The following is a 20,032-nucleotide window of genomic DNA, read 5'->3' on the forward strand; positions in this document are numbered from 1 at the left end:
TGATCATAATCCTACCCATACCATGACAAAACTTGTAAGATACTAGTCCTTTTCTTTTATGTTTGCCGGTTTGTAATATGCTGTACCACTCTCGTGCCAGGTTAGTTGTCGTCCACAGTTAGACGACAAACTAAACCTGCTTTCATCTGAGAATAGTACACACAGGCCCGTTTCCAGATTTTCATGAAGGGAGGGGTTTAAAAAACCTAAACCTTTATCTGAGGAGGGGGGAGGGGTGTTCAATCCCTTACAAACTTTAGTTTTACGTTACATTTTCGATCCCAGTAAGGCATTTTTATACCAGTAAGGATTACTCTACCCCAGTCCTACCTCCTAAGGATAATTCTGGCTGCATAAGTGACAACAGTATACCTTCTTTTTAATCAAACCTTATTTGTATCTTTAGAAAATCTTGTTCGTTTCTTTTTAATAGAATCTGCTTACTATGGGGTATATTGCAATTCGAATTAGAAACTGTCAACACAGAACTAGAAACTGTCTTTTATAATGCAGCATGCATATCAGGTTTTATATTCTGAAATAATGCTTAGTAAAGTAAACAAGAAAGAGCTTATAGCAAATACAAATTACATTGCCAAACACAATCACTAATGCATCTTCATAGCTGCAACATATCACGCCAAATCCATCATGACCTGCTTAAGCGATATTAATGCAGTTAAGTGAAGCTTTGTATTGACAAATCATTGAGCTTTTCTTCCACCATAGTTTTTCCAAACTATTTTTCCAGTCGGTAAACCTCCAACAGTCTTAAAATGCAGAAAAACTCCAGATAAAAAGTTTTTTCTTACTTTCTTTCTGTTTTAAGAAGCGTTGCACACAAGCTTTCACATTAAAACTAATTAAAAGTCAAATACACATGTTCTTTGTTTGGCTTTTTATTCTTACCCCAATGGGAGGGGTTTAACCCCTAAAACCCTCCCCTTGGACACGGCCCTGAGTACACAAGCACAGTCGACTTCTCTCCAAATGCGATGCTGAAGACATCATTACAAACGAGCAAAACACCGACTTGTTGACAATGGAATGTAACAAAACAAGCTGACGGGCGTATAGTCTTACTGCATTCAAACGTTCTACAGTTTTTCGGTATATTTGCTTGCTAGTAGCAGCATTAAACTGGTTTGCTACCTCAGTAGCTGTGTTGCGCTGGTTCCTTTTCGTTGCTAGCACTAAGCACCAATCTTCTGCTGACGTCGTATTACGTACACGACCTCCCTCGTGACATTTGCTACACATTTCATTAATTTAAAATTCCTATTCCTATTCCTATTCAGAGTCACAACTGACTACAACTGTATTTATGTCGAGGACTGCATACTAAGTACCTTGCCTCCATTATTTTTTATACCGATAGATGGCAGCACCATTACCGGATCGAACAGTTAATGAGAATTCAGAACTAGACCAGGAGCTAATAGCTACCTGGTGCTAGCACCCCCAGAGGTATCGTTTCACTTGGAGGACATTGAGACCACGAGCATATTTAACGTCGCCCAGTCCCCTTTAATGACGACGGTGGATCTTCGACCATCGAGGTTCGAACTCAGGACCCTCCCGCCCCGAATCCGACACTCTACCGATCGGGCTACCACGGCCCTACTACACATTTTATTTGTTTGAAATGATTTCCAAACTCTAGAAACAACCCTGTGGCTGACGTCGAACTCCCTGGCAACATCTAACTTTTTCTGCCCTTCTTCGATGTTGCCAAACACACGGCCACCCATAAAATCATATGACATACCGAAAAATGCAAGTTCGCCAATTGATTTTCCCCCTTCAAATTTTGCTTTTGAACAACAATGGTCATCACATGGCCAATCCTTAATATCGCTTATCAGCGTTATCACGTGACTAGCAACGTCTTGAGTCTAAAATTTGCATACTCACAACACGTCTTAATGTGTCCTTAACTTATACTAATTTCTATATTTTCGTGCCCTGCATTTTGTGGTTGCTAACGCTGCTATTGCCATCTGTCTTTAGCAATTGTCCTCCAGTGTATAAATAAGGAGAGTGTGAACGAATCGCAGGAATTGAAAAAGGATAAGTAAAGAATACACTCATTGTGGAATATTGTTGTAAGCTATTTATTAGTACTTCTTACAAGTATGCATTTAATCTAAATTTTGCTCAAAAGCACTTTATCAATAAATTCATTAAACAATTCTCGTAATTTACGCTGTTCTTTACTTCATTTCACAGATAAACGATGCCAGAAAGCATTCAAATCACGATCCTCACGATCTCATTCTTCTTGTTGGGCGTCCTTTATGCCACTGTTTCAGCCCAGCACAGAGATGATCGCCACACCGGTCACGAACACTACAGACCGAAGATGGATGTGGTCAAGAACGTCCTGAAAGACAGAGAATTTATTAGAGATTACGAGTAAGAGTTACTTGTAAAAACAAGTCTGTAATTTACTCTAAAAGAGTAGTTTTCAATAACACTAGACAGCGTTCCTGGGAAAGAGAGACTGGATGTGAACTAGGATATGCACCACACTGTAAAAACGATCCAGAAACGTTCCTGGGAAATAATGGGCAGCTGATGTGCCCGATTTCTGCCCGTTATATATCTTGCAAAAACTAGGAACGCTTTCCGCTAAAATAACCTTCAATAAACATGGCCTATAATCGCGTTTTTAAGTCTGAAATTGCGTTTTTAAAACTGAAAATTTCAAAATTTTGACCGGACACCTTTTAACTTTTTCCTATCTGCTGAAAAAAAAAATTAATTTGAATTTTGACATCTTGAATTCAAATTATGTTTTTCGCAATCACGAGTGTGTGTATGTAGGCGTGTGTGTTTCTGTGTGTGGGGGGGGTGGGGGGTGGGGTATGTGTGTTGTGTGTAGGGGTATGTGTATGTAGGCATGTGTGCTTGTGTCTGTGTGCAGGCATAAGTGTGTGAGTAGTTGTGTGTATGAATGTGTGGGTAGTTATGAGTATGCGTGTGTATGTTTTTGTGTGTGTGTAGGTGTCTGTATGTATGCATGAATGTGTGAGTAGTTGTGTGTATGTATGTGTGTGTGTTTTTGTGTGTGTGTATGTGTAGGTGTCTGTATGTATGCGTGTGTGTATGTGTATGTGTGTGTCTGTATGTGTTTGTGTGTGTATGTGTATGTGTGTGTCTGTATGTGTTTGTGTGTGTGTATGTGTGCAGGTGTATGTATTTGTGTGTGCGTGTAGTTGTGTATGTATGCGCGTGTGTGTAGGACATGGATGCAACCTGGAGACGGCTTTCGCTATAGGTGCAGCATCGTGAGGAGCCGGTCCACGGTGATGGTGCGGAGGGTGGCGGTGGGAAAATAAAATGATAGGACATCAAAACAGTCAAGTGAGAACAATAAGCAATCGTGATTGCTCAAAAAACTTTTTTTTTTTTTTTTTCAATGTTCTCCTTCATAACTTTTTCTCTGGTTACGTCACTGCACGCAGGGGCAGAATTCAAGCAAATTTGGTGAGAACTAGGCAAAGGAGAAGTGCCTTTTGTTTGATTTTAAACAGTTATATTCTCAGGAATTGTATCTGCTTCAATGATACAAAGGAATCTAATATCTTGGAGACTTAGAGAGAACAATATTTTCGTACCCAAGGAAAAAATTAGAGAATCATTGCAATAATTCTCTATTTTGTCTGTATATGACTGTGTATCTATGATACACGAAATAAGGGGGTGCCGCTATTTGCCCCTAATTTTATACAATTGGGGCATTTTACACGATGAGGGGCGTCGCGAGGCGCCCCTCATTTCGTGTGAATGTTGTCGTGTTCCGTCGAAACGAGGGCGCCTTGCGGCGCCTCCTCATTTCGTGGATCCCGGGGCAATTGCCCCGCTCACCCCCCTCCCCTTGGGACGGCCCTGAATCCCAAAACGTTAAACGGAAATACTCAGTAATGTTTCGGATTTTTTTTACAGTGCGTTTGGCGATGCCAATCACGTGTTTGACTAGGATAAGAACTTATTGGTGCAAAGCAGAAGCCCAATGCGAATAGTGGTTTGCTTTTATATTATTCCAGAAAAAAGTCCCAAAAGTGGCCCATGGTGGCTAACCCTCTGTCAACCTGTTTGTTTACTTCTGGTCTACCTTTTCCGTGCACGCAGTGTAGTCTGCAATGAAATTGCTACCTCCGAAGTTTCAACATATTTTCTTTGTGGGGTATTTTTCGCATGCTGAAATAAAATTCTAAGTCAAAAAGTTCTAATGACTTACTTTTTTTTCTTATTTTACTTATAGCGTAAGTTTCGTGCGCTCAAAGAATAATCATGTAAATGTAATATTTTACCACAAGTAGGTTTATGATGTCAAAATTTGAAAACGAAATGCATTCAGTATGCTTTTAATGCGCTTAGAAGATGTTTTTTTGAATCTGATGCTAGCCAATAGCGAAGTAAAGAAGATTAAATTAATCAAGTGCAGATCTCGCACTTCTTTTTACGTGTCTATTAAATCTCAGCAAAAACAACAGTGTTGTAAAAATTTCCCCGCCAAGAAAACCATTAACTCTTCCCCACAAAAAAGAAAACCTTCATCCTAAGCCCAAAAACCCTCAGCATTAAAAAGTCATGATATCTAGTTTGCCCACCAAGTATCTGCCAAACTATCATCCTTCCTGTTCTCCTCTTTCGTCATACCTACTTCCGTTAGAACCTCCTTTCCCCTTCAACTCCTCAGAAATATGGATAGAGCCTTTAAATTGTTTATCTTGTTTGGCGGGAAGCTTTTCTAATTGAGGTGGTTGCTTGGTGGCAAAAAGTCATAAATTTAGGTTGATATATTCAAGAATTGGCGATAAGGGTTTTTTTGTTTCGTGAAGTGTCATTGTTCACAAATTGTAGTGGTTACAAAAAAAAGTAGGCCTACTTTTCCCGATAGATTTTTCAGTTTCTCCTGAAACGTTAATTATTTAAAAATCAATACGCTAAAGTTCTATATAATTCAGGACTAATGCAATACAATTTGTTTTCGAAGACTGCAACATCTGCTAATGTTTCAGACACATCCGGGAAGATGTCCAGGACATGTACAACAAGGACTTCGCAGAGAAGTTGAACGACATTGACATGGAGATATTTTACTTCCAGTGAGTACCAATTTATCGTTTTTCAATTTACTATAGGTGTGCACTTAGTCTGGCATGTAATGGAAGAGCTGTTGGATTGACGGATAATATAATATGAGATTGTAGTCGGTTTTAAATTTTCCTAAAGGGGGGGGGGGATGACAAAAAATATGTTTCTGTGTGTAAATATGTTCAACAATCACGCTTAAATAAAACAAAACAAAAAAAAATAATTAGGGGGTATGTGTGTGCGTAGGCATGTGTGTTTGTGTCTGTGTGCAGGTATGAGTGTTGGTAGTTGTGTGTATGAGTGTTTGTGTGCGTGGGGGCGGGGTATGTGTATGTATGTAGGCATATATGTTTGTGTCTGTGTGCAGGCATGAATGTGTGGGTAGTTGTGTATATGTGTGTGTGTATGTGTAGGTGTCTGTATGCATACGTGTGTGTATGTGTGTGTAGGTGCTTGTGTGTGTATGTGTTTGTGTGTGTGTGTATGTGTAGGTTTCTGTATGCATGCGTGTGTGTATGTGTTTGTGTATGTGTGTAAGTGTATGTGTGTGTAGGTGTTTGTGTGTATGTGTTTGTGTGTGTAGGTGTTTGTGTGTATGTGTTTGTGTGTGTGCGTGTGTGTGCGTGTGTGTGTGTATGTGTTTGTGTGTGTGCGTGTGTGTGTATGTGTAGTTGTGTATGTATGCGCGTGTGTGCAGGATATGGATGCAACCTGGAGGCGGTTTTCGCTATAGGAGCAGCATCGTGAGGAGCCGGTCGACGGTGACGCTGCGGAGGGTGCTGGCGGGAAAATAAAATGATAGCACATCAAAACAGTCAAATAAAAGCAATAAGCAATCGCGATTGCTCAAAAAAAAAAAAAAAAAAAAAAAAAAGCATGAAATTTCCTGTCAACATGTAGCAAAGAACATTTTTCTAACTCAAAATTTAAATTTAGACCTCTTTAAAAAAATTTTTTTAATTCCAAGGGAGCAATCATTATTGATAATAGGCTTCAACATTCTGTGTTTCACGAACTTTCTGGTGTCCCCTCCTTCCAATTGCAAATTCCTGAGTATCAAAGGACCTTTGTGCCAAATTTAGCAAAGAACCGACGTAAACTGTGGATTTATATAAGGAACACACGCACACACACAATTACAGACTTCAAAATTTATTTGCATTATATGTAAATAGAGTCTGCACTGATAAAAATTCAGGAAACTTTTATGGCAAATATTGTTGTAAAATGGAGTGATTACGGTACAGAAAAAATACAGTAAATTGTACCAAAGAAATAAACGATTGCAACGCCAATCGATACACCACGTGACTTACAGTGCGAAGCACATAACACCGTATCTCCCCTTACTCAATGTGTTCCTGGTGGTATGTTGGTCAGCAAGTCGCCTGCCAATACGAAGGTCCCGAGATCGAACCTGCAGCTCGAATGTTGCGATTTTTAACTCTCGTTTATTCTATCGTAAAATTTTACAGTAAAATAGGATTTTACGGTAAAAGTTACTGCCAACATGGATGCCAGTATAACTTTTACCGTAAAATTTCAGGATTTTTTTAACAGTGCTTATCTTTACTAATAATAAAGCTGCAAGTCTCTCTGTCTGTCAGGATCTCTGTGACGCGCATAGCGCCTAGACCGTTCGGCCAATTTTCATGAAATTTGACACAAAGTTAGTTTGTAGCATGGGGGTGTGCACCTCGAAGCGATTTTTCGAAAATTCGATGTGGTTCTATTTCTATTCCAATTTTAGGAACAAAACTATCATAAGATGGACGAGTAAATTACGAAATTATCATAACTTGGAACCGTAACATGGGCACAAGCCAATTGGCGAGATACGAAATTATCATAACGTGGAACCGTAACATGGGTACACGCCAATTGGCTAGAAAATTCACCATACATTATTTGTAAATATACATCAGGCGAACCAAAAGACCTTTTAATTTTTCTATTACGGGCAAAGCCGTGCGGGTACCACTAGTGCTTCATAAACTTCGTACAGTGAAAATAAGGATCTAGTAGTCTTTATTTATAGGGTGCTTTGTAAAAAAAAAAAATTAATAAGTCGATTGAAATGGAGTTACCCAATGTATTTATAGTTAATTCAGTGAGAAAATTAAACGCATGTTAACTGTGCTGGGACTCATGTGCTGTAACACTGCAAGGAAAAGTATTTCTTTTGGATGTTCTTGTAAGAAGAAATGGCTTTCATTTTAGATTGCATGACTTGGACAAGGACAAGAAGCTCGACGGCCTGGAACTGCTAGGGGCCATGAACCACGTCATGAACAGAGAGCAGGAGCTGATCGATAGGGCAGACCTCATGAAATCGTCGGAGACCAGAATGGCGCTGCAGAGCTGGTGGAACGAGAAATTCGAGGAAGATGCGAGTGAGTGGGCCTTCCTCCTCTTTTGCCTTCTTCTCAGTTTTTAAAAATGGATTTAAAAAAAAATAGTACTTATCATCAGCATTAGCACAGCCAGAAATGGGTTTTTTGTTGAACTAAAAAAAGTTAGAAAAACCCAATATTCATATTAGTTCAATCAATGGAAAAGAAAGTTCAGTCACCGAAAAGTTAAAAAAACCCAATTAACTTGGTATATGGTACAACACATGACAAAAATGCCTTCTGAGGGGGGTTTTTTGATCGAAAATCCATTCTGAAGGGTATTTTTGGATCGAAAATACCTTCTGAAGGTTGTTCCTTTCAGTCTGTTACAAATTCTGTAAATAGTAATTATTTTTGTGATTAATTTGTCGTAACCTAGCTAAATTTGGCGTTTATTAAATTACCTTTCATCTAAAATTATTGTAGTAACGTAACCTGTAAATAGTTTCTTGCAATGAATACACAGCCCCCGGTACATTCGGCTGAAGTATACGGTCCCCTCATTTCTGAATGATAAAATTTGTGAATGGAAAGAAATAAGATAACGATCGACGATTTTCTGGAATCTATTCAGAGTCACAACTGACTACAACTGTATTTATGTCGAGGACTGCATACTAAGTGCCTTGCCTCCATTATTTTATATACCGATAGATGGCAGCACCATCACCGGATCGAACAGTTAATGAGAATTTAGAACTAGTCCAGGAGCTAATAGCTACCTGGTGCTAGCACTCCCAGAGGTATCGTTTCACTTGGAGGACATTGAGACCACAGGCATATTTAACGTCGCCCAGTCCCCTTTAATGACGACGGTGGGTCTTCGACCATCGAGGTTCGAACTCAGGACCCTCCGGCCCCGAATCCGACACTCTACCGATCGGGCTACCACTGCCCCTTCTGGAATCTTTTGGAATATTGTGGAAACTTTTCGATGTCTGTAAATAGCCGCGCCGCATGATAAAAAGTCAGTCTCGATTGAGAATTTGTACTGAGAGGGTATTAGCTGTGTTTATTGCAAGGCATTTCGCTGTGTTGTTTCTCGTATTTGGATGTAAATACGTGCGTAACCGTTGAGTTTACGGTGTTGATTGATATTTGCTTAATTGCTGATGATTGATTTAGCAGTTGTTAGCGATCTTTCCTGTACATAATGTAAATAAATCTCCTGTGTTTTCTCAAGAACTGTGTCGTCCTTTTAAGAAAGTTGAAGCTGCGCCGGAACCTTTAACAAATCAAAACAGCCCTTTCTTATGCATAAAATACTGTATTAGAATTTGTTTTTATGTTAAAATCATTACCTCTGAGGGGCAGGGGGTGTCACCCCAACCCCCCCCCTTTCCCTTTGCTGTGCCACTGATCATCAGCAGTCACGCAGCAAGGAAAGGAGGTGTAGCTCAAGCCGGACAGAGCCTTTGATTTTAACCCACAGGGTGTTTGCAAACTCTTGCACTGATAAAGAAAATTTAATTAAAAGCAGCATTTGTTTGTTTCCTTATCTCATCAAGCGCCCCCTCCCCCAATTGGTACAATATTAGCTAAAGGCATTTTAGTGGCGTTAACAGCGAAAACTGAAAGGACTATGAACAGCGAAACTATAAAGGAAAACAACTCCCCAGGGGCGCCGCTAGGGAAGATTTAAGGGTCAATCACGCAGAATCTTTGACTTTAACATATTGTTACAAATTTTGTAAATAGTAATTATTGTAGTAACGTAACCTGTAAATAGTTTCCCGTTCTGAATATACAACCCCTATACATTCGGCTAAAGTATACGATCCCCCTATTTCTTTTTTTTTTCATTGATAAAATTTGATAACGGTCTACTATTTTCGAGAAGCGTTTGGAATCTTGTGGAATATTTGAGAGATTTCTTTCGATATTCAGTAAATTGGTTCAGAGAAATGGCAATGGTTCAGAGAAACCGAACCATTGCTTCGGTCTCTCGTCTGGTCTGCTACTTCTATATTAGCTACCAGTTTGTTTCGCACTCTTGGCTACCTTAAGAGGTTTTCCATCTCCAGCTCCGTCACTTTCCTATGCCGGGCTGATGAGTGCTAATAAGCACGAAACTGTAGTCCTCGACTGGAAATGACTGAGCTGGCGGTGTATTTCACGTATTTCTTTCGATGTTTATAAAAGCGTCCCGCGTGATAAAAAGTTAGTTTCGATTGAGAATTTGTACTGAGAGTGTATTAGCTCTGTTTATTGCGAGGCATTTCGCTGTATTTGGAAGTAAATATACTTGTGTAACCGTTGAGTTTACGGTGTTGTGTGATATTTCCTTAATTGCTGATGATTAATTTAGCAGTTGTTGACGCTCTTTCCTGTACATAGTGTAAATAAATTTCCTGTATTTTTAATCAAGAACTGTGTCGTCCTTTCAAGAATGTTGGAAGCCGCACCGGATCCGTTACAATATTTTGCTAAATCTAATATGACAGTTTATATCCATAGCTCAAAATTTATCCGTATCTCAACCATATCTCATTTCCCTAGAAACTCACTTTCAAGAAGCTGAATTCTGGCTGCGTTAGTGCTTGCCGCGAGCAAATCGTCTAAAACCTCTCAGAGCTACGAAAGATGTGCACACAGAAGTGTACGATTGAATAAGTAAACGAAATAAACTAATTTCTATTTTATCCCATCTGCTTTGCTCCGCATGTCGTTGACTACTTAGAAAAAAACATTCAAAATAAAAATAAGCTGAAAATTAAATTACTACTCCGAATATTAGGAGGCCTCAATATTTAAAATGTTAATAACAAAAACTTTCATTTTATAGTAGCAAAAATAATTTCTGACTTAACACAAAATATTACAATACTAGAAAATCGCCCGTCAAGGTATGACGGGTGAAAATTTGCTTCTACTTTTGAACGCAGCAATTGCCTGTTTGGTAATATTTTAATAGTTGAAATTTTAAATCTAATTCCAGTGGATTAACCCTAAACTCTAGTAGATAGCGTTTATTGTTGACCACTTTTTCGTTTCTTCATTCCCCTGAAATGACAGTCCTACCAGTAAAACAGTTAAATTAACGGATCGAGTTCAGCATTGTCACATTAAAGCATTGTTGATGACGTCAGGAGCGTTACTCGATCATTGGCTATTATATTGTTACAAATTCTGTAAATAGTAATTGTTGTAGTAACGTAACCTGTAAATAGTTTCCTGTACTGAATATACAACCCCTTTTCATTCGGCTAAAGTATACAACCCCCTATTTTTTTTTCTTATTTCATTCACTGATTTTATCATTGAAAGTGTAGTTGTAGAACGTTGTAGCATTTTCTGGAATCTTTGAGAGATTTCTTTTCGGTGTGTATATAAACCGTTAGCGATGGATAAAAAGTTAGTTTCGATTGAGAATTTGTACTGAGAGTGTGTATTAGCTCTGTTTATAGCGAGGCATTTCGCTGTGTTGTTTTCGTATTTGGAAGTAAATACGTGTGTAACCGTTGAGTTTACGGTGTTGTGTGATAATTGCTTAATTGCTGATGAATAATTTAGCAGTTGTTAACGATTTCTCCTGTACATAGTGTAAATAAAGCTCCTGTGTTTTTATCAAGAACTGTGTCTTCATTTCAAGAAAGTGGAAGTCGCGCCGGATCCGTTACAATATATATGAGGATGAGCATCAGGATTTGAAAACTGCTTGTATTATCATATGCTTTGATCTTCAGAGATAAATTTTTCCTGACTGGAGTAGTCTACATGTGTTACTATACTAGGTGTTCCGTTTTAAACTGCAAGACCTTTATTTTCGCAACCGTTAGTCCTAGGTGTGTACTTCCAATTGTAAAAACGTTCAAAATCAGATGCAGAGTTAAGATATTGAAAGTTTGAAGCAAAAATAAAAATGAGTCAAAAAATACGAAATTTAACTTTTTATACGCGCCCTAGGTTCCCTAACTAATGTATAGAGAAATAATCTCCATTGAAAGAGAGACTGACTATTACTGACACAAAAAACTTGACATTTACGCTACCAAAACTCAAAGAGATATTCCAATTCAAAGTTTTGAGGGACCATACAAAAGATGAGATTGGAACTTATCGCCCTTTCAGTCTTTTTTATCGCCCTTCGTCTGAAAGGGGTGACATTGGAACTGTTACCCCTTTCAGACGAAGAACAGGTCGTCAAAGAAAGAAAAACAAGGCATTTATTTTTTTCATTGCTATTCAAAAATAAATGCAAATGTTGAGCCGTGTTATGCAAAAACACACTACAAAACCTCGAGCAATTTGGAAAACCACACTCTATGCTCACATATAATTTTAAACATTTGTTAGCCGCTATATTTTCCCCCAAAAGTTGTTATTGACAGCGAGTGAAAAGTGGTGTAAGTCATAAAACGCTGTGTTTCATATCTCGGTGAATATTGGTCGTATTAATTTCAAACGTTTTGTGTTGGAATTATTTTTCAATGGAGAATATTTCCCTAAATATGAATTAGGGGAGCTGGGGCTAGTATAAAAAGTTAAATTTTGTATTTTTGAGCAATCACGATTGCTTACTGTTCTCACTTGACTGTTTTGATGTCCTATCATTTTATTTTCCCACCGCCACCCTCCGCACCATCACCGTCGACCGGCTCCTCACGATGCTGTTCCTATAGCGAAAGCCGTCTCCAGGTTGCATCCATATGCTACATACAGGAGCATACATATACAACTACACACACACATACGCGAGCACACACAAATACATACACCTACACATACACAAACACATACACACACACACACTCAAACACATACATACACACACACACACACACACACGCATACATACAGACACCTAAACATTCATACAGGCACGTACACATAAACACACACTTACACACAACTACCCGCACACTCATCACACTCATGCCTACACACAACTACAGACACATTCATTACACTCATGCCTGCACGCAGACACAAACACAAATGCCTACACACACATACACATTCCCCACTACACACAAACATTCATACACACAACTACCCACACACTCATACCTGCACACAGACACAAACACATGCCTACACACACATACACATACCCCCTACACACAAACACACATACCCCACACACACATAAACACACACGCCTACATACACACACACACTCGTGATTGCGAAAAACATAATTTGAATTCAAGATGTCGAAATTCAAATTTTTTTTTTTTGTTTTACTTATTTTTATTTTCACTTCAAGCTTTCAATATCTTAACTCTTCATCTGATTTTGAACATTTTTGCAATTGGAAGTATACATCTAGGACTAACTGTTGCGAAAATAAAGGTCTTGCAAGTGAAAACGGAACATCCTGTATAGCTAAACTTTTTCCAAATAGGTGGAGCTAAAACAATGCAAATGTTTCACTTAGCCCCTCTATTAACACCCGCTTGAAGAATTTAACATCAGATTGGGGAATGGGATGCGATTTTTCATCGGTAACTGGTCGAAAACGACAGGGAAAGAAGTTCGACAGATACGAGATTCGCTCTTATTGATCAGTCTCACCAGAGAATGATTAAAATTAGTAAAAACAGCATTTTGGATGATCAATTCGATACTTGAATTACGTATTCATCTTTTTTTTAGAATTCATCGACCAAGTGCTAAAAGAAGAAGATTTGGATCAAGATGGATTTCTGAGTTACATGGAGTTTGCCATCGGTAGACAGAGAGAGATGGGACAGATTTAAAAAGAAAACTATGCAAATATTTTCATTTGCTCATAATTTATTTTTAAACTTTTATCAACATATGTTTCAGAACAATAATAAAAGTAATTTTAGAAAGTGTGGCAAATTGGACAATTTATTGTTAAATTTTGAAGTGAAAAAAAAAAATAAAAAAATATTAATTTGAATTTTTGGCATCTTGAATTTAAATTATGCTTTTCGTAATCACGAGCTTGAGTGTGTATGAATGCGCGTGTGTGTTTGTGTAGGCGCATGTGTGTGGGTGCGCGTGTGTGTATGTATGCATGTGTGTGCGTGTTGTGTATGCAGTGCTGTGTGTATACGCGCGTGTGTGCAGGCGTTCGTGTGTGTGTATGTATGCATGTGTGTGCGTGTTGTGTATGCAGTGCTGTGTGTATACGCGCGTGTGTGCAGGCGTTCGTGTGTGTGTATGTACGCATATGTGTTTGTGTCTGTGCGCAGGCATGAGTGTGTGTATGTGTGTAGGAGTGTGTGTTTGTGCGCAGGCATGAGTGTGTGTATGTGTGTATAGGCATGTGTGTGTAGGCGTGTGTGTGTAGGATATGGACACAACCTGAAGACGGTTTTCGCTATAGGAGCAGCATCGTGAGGAACCGGTCGACAATGGTGCTGGCAGAGGGTGCTGGTGGGAAAATAAAATGATAGGAATTCAAAACAGTCAAGTGAAAACAATAAGCAATCGTGATTGCTCAAAAAAAAAAAAAAAAGAAAAGAAAAAAAAAAGAAAAAAATTAATTTGAATTCTTAAATTTTGAATTCAAATTATGTTTTTCGCAATCATGAGTTGCGACAGGACCCTACTCATTGGTTACTACTCTACTCACTTGTTTCTAGACACGGCTCTTGTCCCTTCAAGTCTACCCTCCTGTTGAACGGAGACGTGTGTATTAGTTGTGTATGTGTAGGCTTTTGTGTGTGTGTAGACCTGTGCGTATGCACGTTGGCGTGTGTGTATGTGTGTGAGTGCGTATGTGTATGAGCGTGCATGTGTCTAGGACATGGACGCCACCTACCAGGAGCGGCTACCGGAGGACGAAGCCGCGCCTGCAGGTGGCAGTTGAAAAAGGCACGGAACATCAAAGACGGTCAAATGAGAACAATAAGCAATCGTGATTGCTCAAAAAAAAAAAAAAAAAAAAAAGAACAGTAACATTACTGGGAAATTTAAGGCAAATATAAATCCTGAAATTATAAATGCAAATTTGTTTCAAACAACCTTTGTTGAAAAAGCTTTTGATGCAGAACTTGTATGAAAAATATGTTTTTGATTTCAGCAATTTTTCGATCAGTTTTGAACATTTCAAAAAACGTTAACATTAGCTCAGATGGGGAAACTTTGGGTTAATATAGATCCCTAACTTAAAAGTGGATTTGCTTCTGCTTCGAACAAACTTTGTCAGAAAAGCTCTTGATGAAGAAAATTTTTCTGATTTAGCTATCTTAGGGGTATTTTTTTGAACAATTCAAACATTTTTAACGTGAACAACAACGCGAAAAGTTCATATGGAATTTGAGAATAAATTCAAATTGGGTATTTCAACATTAGCTAAGGGGCCTGGGAACGTCTACGGAATACTGGATCGACTGTTCGGAACCTTCTAGGAAGTTTTGCTGCTGGCATTTTTCTGCTCTTAACCGAAAAAATTGCGTAAATGCCCATTTATTTAAAATTTTATTCTAGGACTCACAGGTTTGCAGCACATACGATTCTGGACTTTTAATGAACAGTTTTCATTTAGACGCGTCTATTTGACTTAAAGATTTTAACTATATTGTCCGAAAATATTAGGAAGCCAGATGGTGAATAACTTAAGGGTGAAGCACTTGCATAAATAAGTAAAATACATTTATTTTTATGCGCTTTTTTTGAGAAATCACGATTGCTTATTGCTTTTATTTGACTGTTTTTGACGTCCTATCATTTTATTTTCCCACCAGCACCCTCTGCACCATCACCGTCGACGGGCTCCTCACGATGCTGCTCCTATAGCGAAAGCCGTCTCCAGGTTGCATCCATGTCCTACACACACCCGCATACATACACAAATACACACACACACACACAAACACATACACATACACCTACACACCTACGCACATACACAAACACATACACACACGCATACATACAGACACCTACACATACATACACACAAAAACATACACACAAACATACACACAACTACCCACACATTCATGCTTGCACACAGACACAAACACATATGCCTACACACACATCACATACCACCCCCTGACACACATTCATGCACACAACTACCCACACACTTATGCCAGCACACAGACACAAACACACATGCCTACACACACATACACATACCCCCACCACACAAACACACATGCCCTCCACACACAAACACACATACCCCCTACCCGCAAACACACATGCCTACATACACACACTCGTGATTGCGAAAAACATAATTTGAATTCAATGTGTCAAAATTCAAATTAATTTTTTTTTGCTCGAAAACAAAAAATAAAATAAAATAAAGATTGTTTTAATGGAACATTGTACATTAGCTGTATTGTTTAAAAGCTACTACTAGTTTGTTCGTTTATCTATTATTTTTTTTTTTACGCATCCATTTCACCAGATTAGAGAGGAATATATTTTTAGAAATCAATTGTAAATGTTAAAAAAGTATGGTTGAAATAATTTGCACTTTCAGCTGATTGAGAGAATATTAATCGGATTCGGATGCTAGAAAGTCGATGTTGGTATGCGGGAAAGTAGGCCCGTTTAATTCTGGATGAAAATATTTGTTAAACCACTTGAGGGTTCTGCTTCTTGTATCTAACGCTCACCGACCACCAAAGATTCGCGATCTGATTTAGTTCGTGAAAATTTAAATCGTCTGCTAGGAAGAATCGGATTAAAAAACGTATAACGATTTACAATGACTTCGTTCCCGAAATTTTAAAACTTTTCTGAAAGAGCATGCTTAAGAGCAAAGGATCTGACCATTTTTTAAATAATTTGACAAAGTTGCTAACATTTTAAAAAATATATTTTTAGATTCAATTTCATTTTTTACGCTTCAGCGTATGACATCACAAGTGATGAAATACCATTCACTGATGCCATTACCGCAGAGTGTAATATTGAATTCGCATCTTTACTCACATGTACTGGCAATGATATGATTCCAAGTGTAGAGCGCAATATTTAATTCGCTTCTGAATTGTCATAATCTGGAAACGCGGTAGACAGCAAGCATAAGCATTCAGCGCTCCAGCGGAGGACGCGCCAAAGTGCATCACTTGTGAAGTCATAAAGACCACGCCTTGTTTGAAAACTGGAAATTTAAAAAAATTAATTAAAAATTAAAGTTCTGAAAATAAAAGATTTTCCTCGCTCCATGTTATATTTTCTCATTTTATGAACTTCATTGTTTAAAAGTAGTGCTTTTGACTGATGGAAAGAACCCTATTATAACAAAAAGAAAACCCCGCTCCCCTTCATGTAAAAAAATAGAAATTAAAGAGCTCATTATAATTAGAACAATTCGGAAATCCTACTCCAATCCGAAGGAAAATGGAACTTCAGAAAAAACGCAAAATAAAAGAGTTTTCATAAAAAATGCTTCGAAGAGCACCTTTGCTAACTAACTTGTGCTAAATTTCACAGCTTTTGGGGCTAAGAGGCGCATGTGCCAAAGAGGCCGTTTTGTACGTTTAAAAAGTCGTTTTCAAATTCGTGCCTGTAGCAACATTTTTCTTTTTAGCTCCGTTGCTTGAATTGAGTTTAGCCTATGATCTTCGCTAATTTCGAAACCCTTATATCTACTATTCTAATTAATTGAGAAAATTGGAACAAGCTTAATCTGATGCAAAAAAAAAAAAAAAAAAAATTGAATTTTGACATCTTGATTTCAAATTATGTTTTTCGCAATCACGAGTGTGTGTATGTAGGCGTGTGTGTTTTTGTGTGGGGGTTATGTGTGTTGTGTGCAGGGGTATGTGTGTTGTGTGTAGGGGTATGTGTATGTGTGTGTAGGCATGTGTGTAGGTGTCTGTGTGCTGGCATAAATGCGTGGGTAGTTGTGTGTATGAATGTGTGTGTGTGGGGGGTATGTGTATGTGTGTGTAGGCATATGTGTTTGTGTCTGTGTGCAGGCATGAATGTGTGGGTAGTTGTGTGTATGTGTTTGTGAATGTGTGTGTGTGTGTGTATGTGTAGGTGTCTGTATGTATGCATGAATGTGTGAGTAGTTGTGTGTATGCTTTTGTGTGTGTGTGTAGGTGTCTGTATGTATGTGTGTGTGTTTGTGTATGTGTGTGTAGGTGTATGTGTGTGTGTGTGTGTGTGTGTGCGTGCGTGTGTGTGTATAGTTTTGTATGTATGCGCGTGTGTGTAGCATATGGATGCAACCTGGAGACGGTTTTCGCTAGAGGAGCAGCCTCGTAAGGAGCCGGTCGACGGTGATGCTGCAGAGGGTGCTGGCGGGAAAATAAAATGATAGCACATCAAAACAGTCAAGTGAGAACAATTAGCAATCGTGATTGCTCAAAAAAAAAAAAAAAAAAAAAACTCTATTGAATGGCAAAGAATGTTAAGAGATGTAGGAAATCTTTCATCCCTTTAATAGTCAACTTATGTGAAATTTTAGTTTAAAAGTTAATAACAAAAAAAAGTTAATTTGAAATGTAAGGGGAGAGGGGGAAACTTTGCAAAGGGGGGTGCAAGGCCCCGAAGTCGAAGTAATTTTGTAACAAATTTCAAGTCTGTAGGTGCTACAGCTCTCTAGACGTGGGACAACCACAAACATCCTTCACAATATCGTTGACGCTATTTTTTTCAATATATATAGAGGTAAAGAAATCCGAAATAGAACCATTAGAAATAAATAAAATACCTTTGTGCAGAGAAGTAAATGGGAATTAACAACGGTTTAACGCACAAAATTAGCAGATTACTGCAGTAATCTGCTAATTTTGCGCGTTAAAACGTTGTTGGTTGGCATTTAGAATCATTAGAGTTAGCAATTTTTTTTCTTTAATTATTAACGCCGTTGGCACAGTAACCTTTTGTGGGCCCTGCCTTCTTTTGAAGTTTTTACCATTTCATCCTCTTGTCAGAAATCGATCTCCAGTACTTAACTTTTATAATTCCAAAATCCTCATCCAGGGAGCCCCTACACCTGTTTTGGGTCTTCTCGTTGATCTTTTACAAGCAGGAGTTTGCGACATTGCTCTGTTTGCATTCATTCTCGGAAGGTGACCTGCACAATACCCATTTCCTTCTATTAAGAGTTTTGTTGATTTAATAACATTCTCATCTTTATCTTTACTAATAATATAGCTCTATGTCTGGATGGCTGTGACGCGCATAGCGCCTAGACCGTTCGGCCGATTTTCATGAAACTTGGCCCAAAATTAGCTCCTAACATGGGGATGTGCACCTCGAAGCGATTTTTCGAAAATTCGATTTTGTTCGCTTTCTATTCCAATTTTACCGAGCAAATTATCATAACATGGACGAGTAAATTATCATAACATGAACGAGCAAATTACCAAGACGTGGACGAGCAAATTAATACAAATACAAATACAAAAGTGACGACCAGCAACAGGCTCTGGGCCCAGCTAGACTGGTCCTAGTCAATTTACAATCCCCAGTGAAGATCAATGGCCCTCTTAAAACTGTCTACTCCCTTGCTCATTACCACCTCTTCCGGTAAGCTGTTCCAAGGTTCTACTACCCTGCTAAAATAATAATTTTTCCTAATATCCATGTTAGCCTGAGATTTAATTAGCTTAAAACAATGACCCCTTGTCCTGTTTTCAGTGCTAAACTTCAGTCCCGTAACATCTTTCGTTTTAATAAATTTAAACAGCTGAATCATGTCCCCTCGGTCTCTTCTTTGCTCAAGACTGTACATTTTAAACCTTCTAAGCCTGGAATCATAATCTAAGTGGGAAAGTCCACTTATTAGCCTTGTAGCCCGCCTTTGAACCCTTTCCAATACATTAATGGAATTAACATAGCATAGCATATTTAACATAGCATGTTAACATAGCATATTGGCGAGAAATTCATCACCATTATTTGTAAATGTACAGGCGAATCGAATGTCCTTTTAACTTTCAACTACGGGCAAAGCCGTGCGGGTATCGTTAGTATTACATGCATCAATGATAATATTTTTACTGTCGTGTGCCAAATGCTAGTTTTCAACGATATTTAAAAGAAATTCTGAAAGTGAAATTGTGTTTAAGTGCTCGTTTACTGGTCCGACTACTCAACTGATAACAACTTAGGAAGTATTTTTATGCAAAAAATATATTCAATTGCGTATCTAATTCAACACAAGTCTTCATCTTTATCGCAGAGTTCCTAAAGTCGTGGCATACTTGGAGAAACTCCTATGCTAGGGCAACCAATAAAGCAGTGGTCTTTTCAGACTCAGAGCGCGTGGCGTTATCTCGTTACCATCCATCAGGTTAGAAGGAACCTTTCCAGGTGTAGAAAGGGGGCTGGGGGGTTGATTCCAGTGAAAGAGGAAGTTTCTTTTCCTCCAGAAGCAGAGAGAGAGAGAGAGAAAAGGGGTGGTCGGGGATGAAGATGAAAGCAATCAGTTTTCCGCCATCGTCATGATTGGCTTCAGGATTTCCCAATTTTCCCCGTGCTAACTCGGGGACTCGACCTTAACCGTGTTTGCGACAACAGGAATCGACATTTTCGCCCAACTTCCAGCAGGACCGCATCTCTGGGAGAGTGATTTCGACGCAAATGACGTGGGAGACACTTTTGATTGGCCGCTAATGCACCTCACGCGAATGAATGGGACG

At 38.6% G+C, this 20,032-nt stretch overlaps 1 protein-coding gene across 1 annotated transcript; it reads left to right on the plus strand.

The window, feature by feature from the left end:
* The first annotated feature begins 2,233 nt into the window (after positions 1-2,233).
* Positions 2,234-13,291, plus strand: LOC129216904 (multiple coagulation factor deficiency protein 2 homolog). The gene is made up of 4 exons (XM_054851121.1): positions 2,234-2,415; positions 5,028-5,114; positions 7,324-7,496; positions 13,095-13,291. The coding sequence occupies exons 1-4, from the start codon at positions 2,237-2,239 to the stop codon at positions 13,196-13,198; spliced, it is 543 nt and encodes a 180-aa protein (XP_054707096.1). The 5' UTR covers positions 2,234-2,236; the 3' UTR covers positions 13,199-13,291.
* Positions 13,292-20,032: the final 6,741 nt, after the last annotated feature.

The sequence above is a fragment of the Uloborus diversus genome, chromosome 2, assembly GCF_026930045.1.
Source record: "Uloborus diversus isolate 005 chromosome 2, Udiv.v.3.1, whole genome shotgun sequence".
Taxonomy (NCBI): domain Eukaryota; kingdom Metazoa; phylum Arthropoda; class Arachnida; order Araneae; family Uloboridae; genus Uloborus; species Uloborus diversus.

Bases quoted from the DNA above. Each gene is read 5' to 3' on its own strand.
- LOC129216904 (XM_054851121.1), top strand. From the start codon at position 2,237: ATGCCAGAAAGCATTCAAATCACGATCCTCACGATCTCATTCTTCTTG. The intron at 5,115-7,323 runs GTGAGTACCAAT...CTTTCATTTTAG, and splicing joins ATGGAGATATTTTACTTCCA to ATTGCATGACTTGGACAAGG. The intron at 7,497-13,094 runs GTGAGTGGGCCT...TCTTTTTTTTAG, and splicing joins GAAATTCGAGGAAGATGCGA to AATTCATCGACCAAGTGCTA.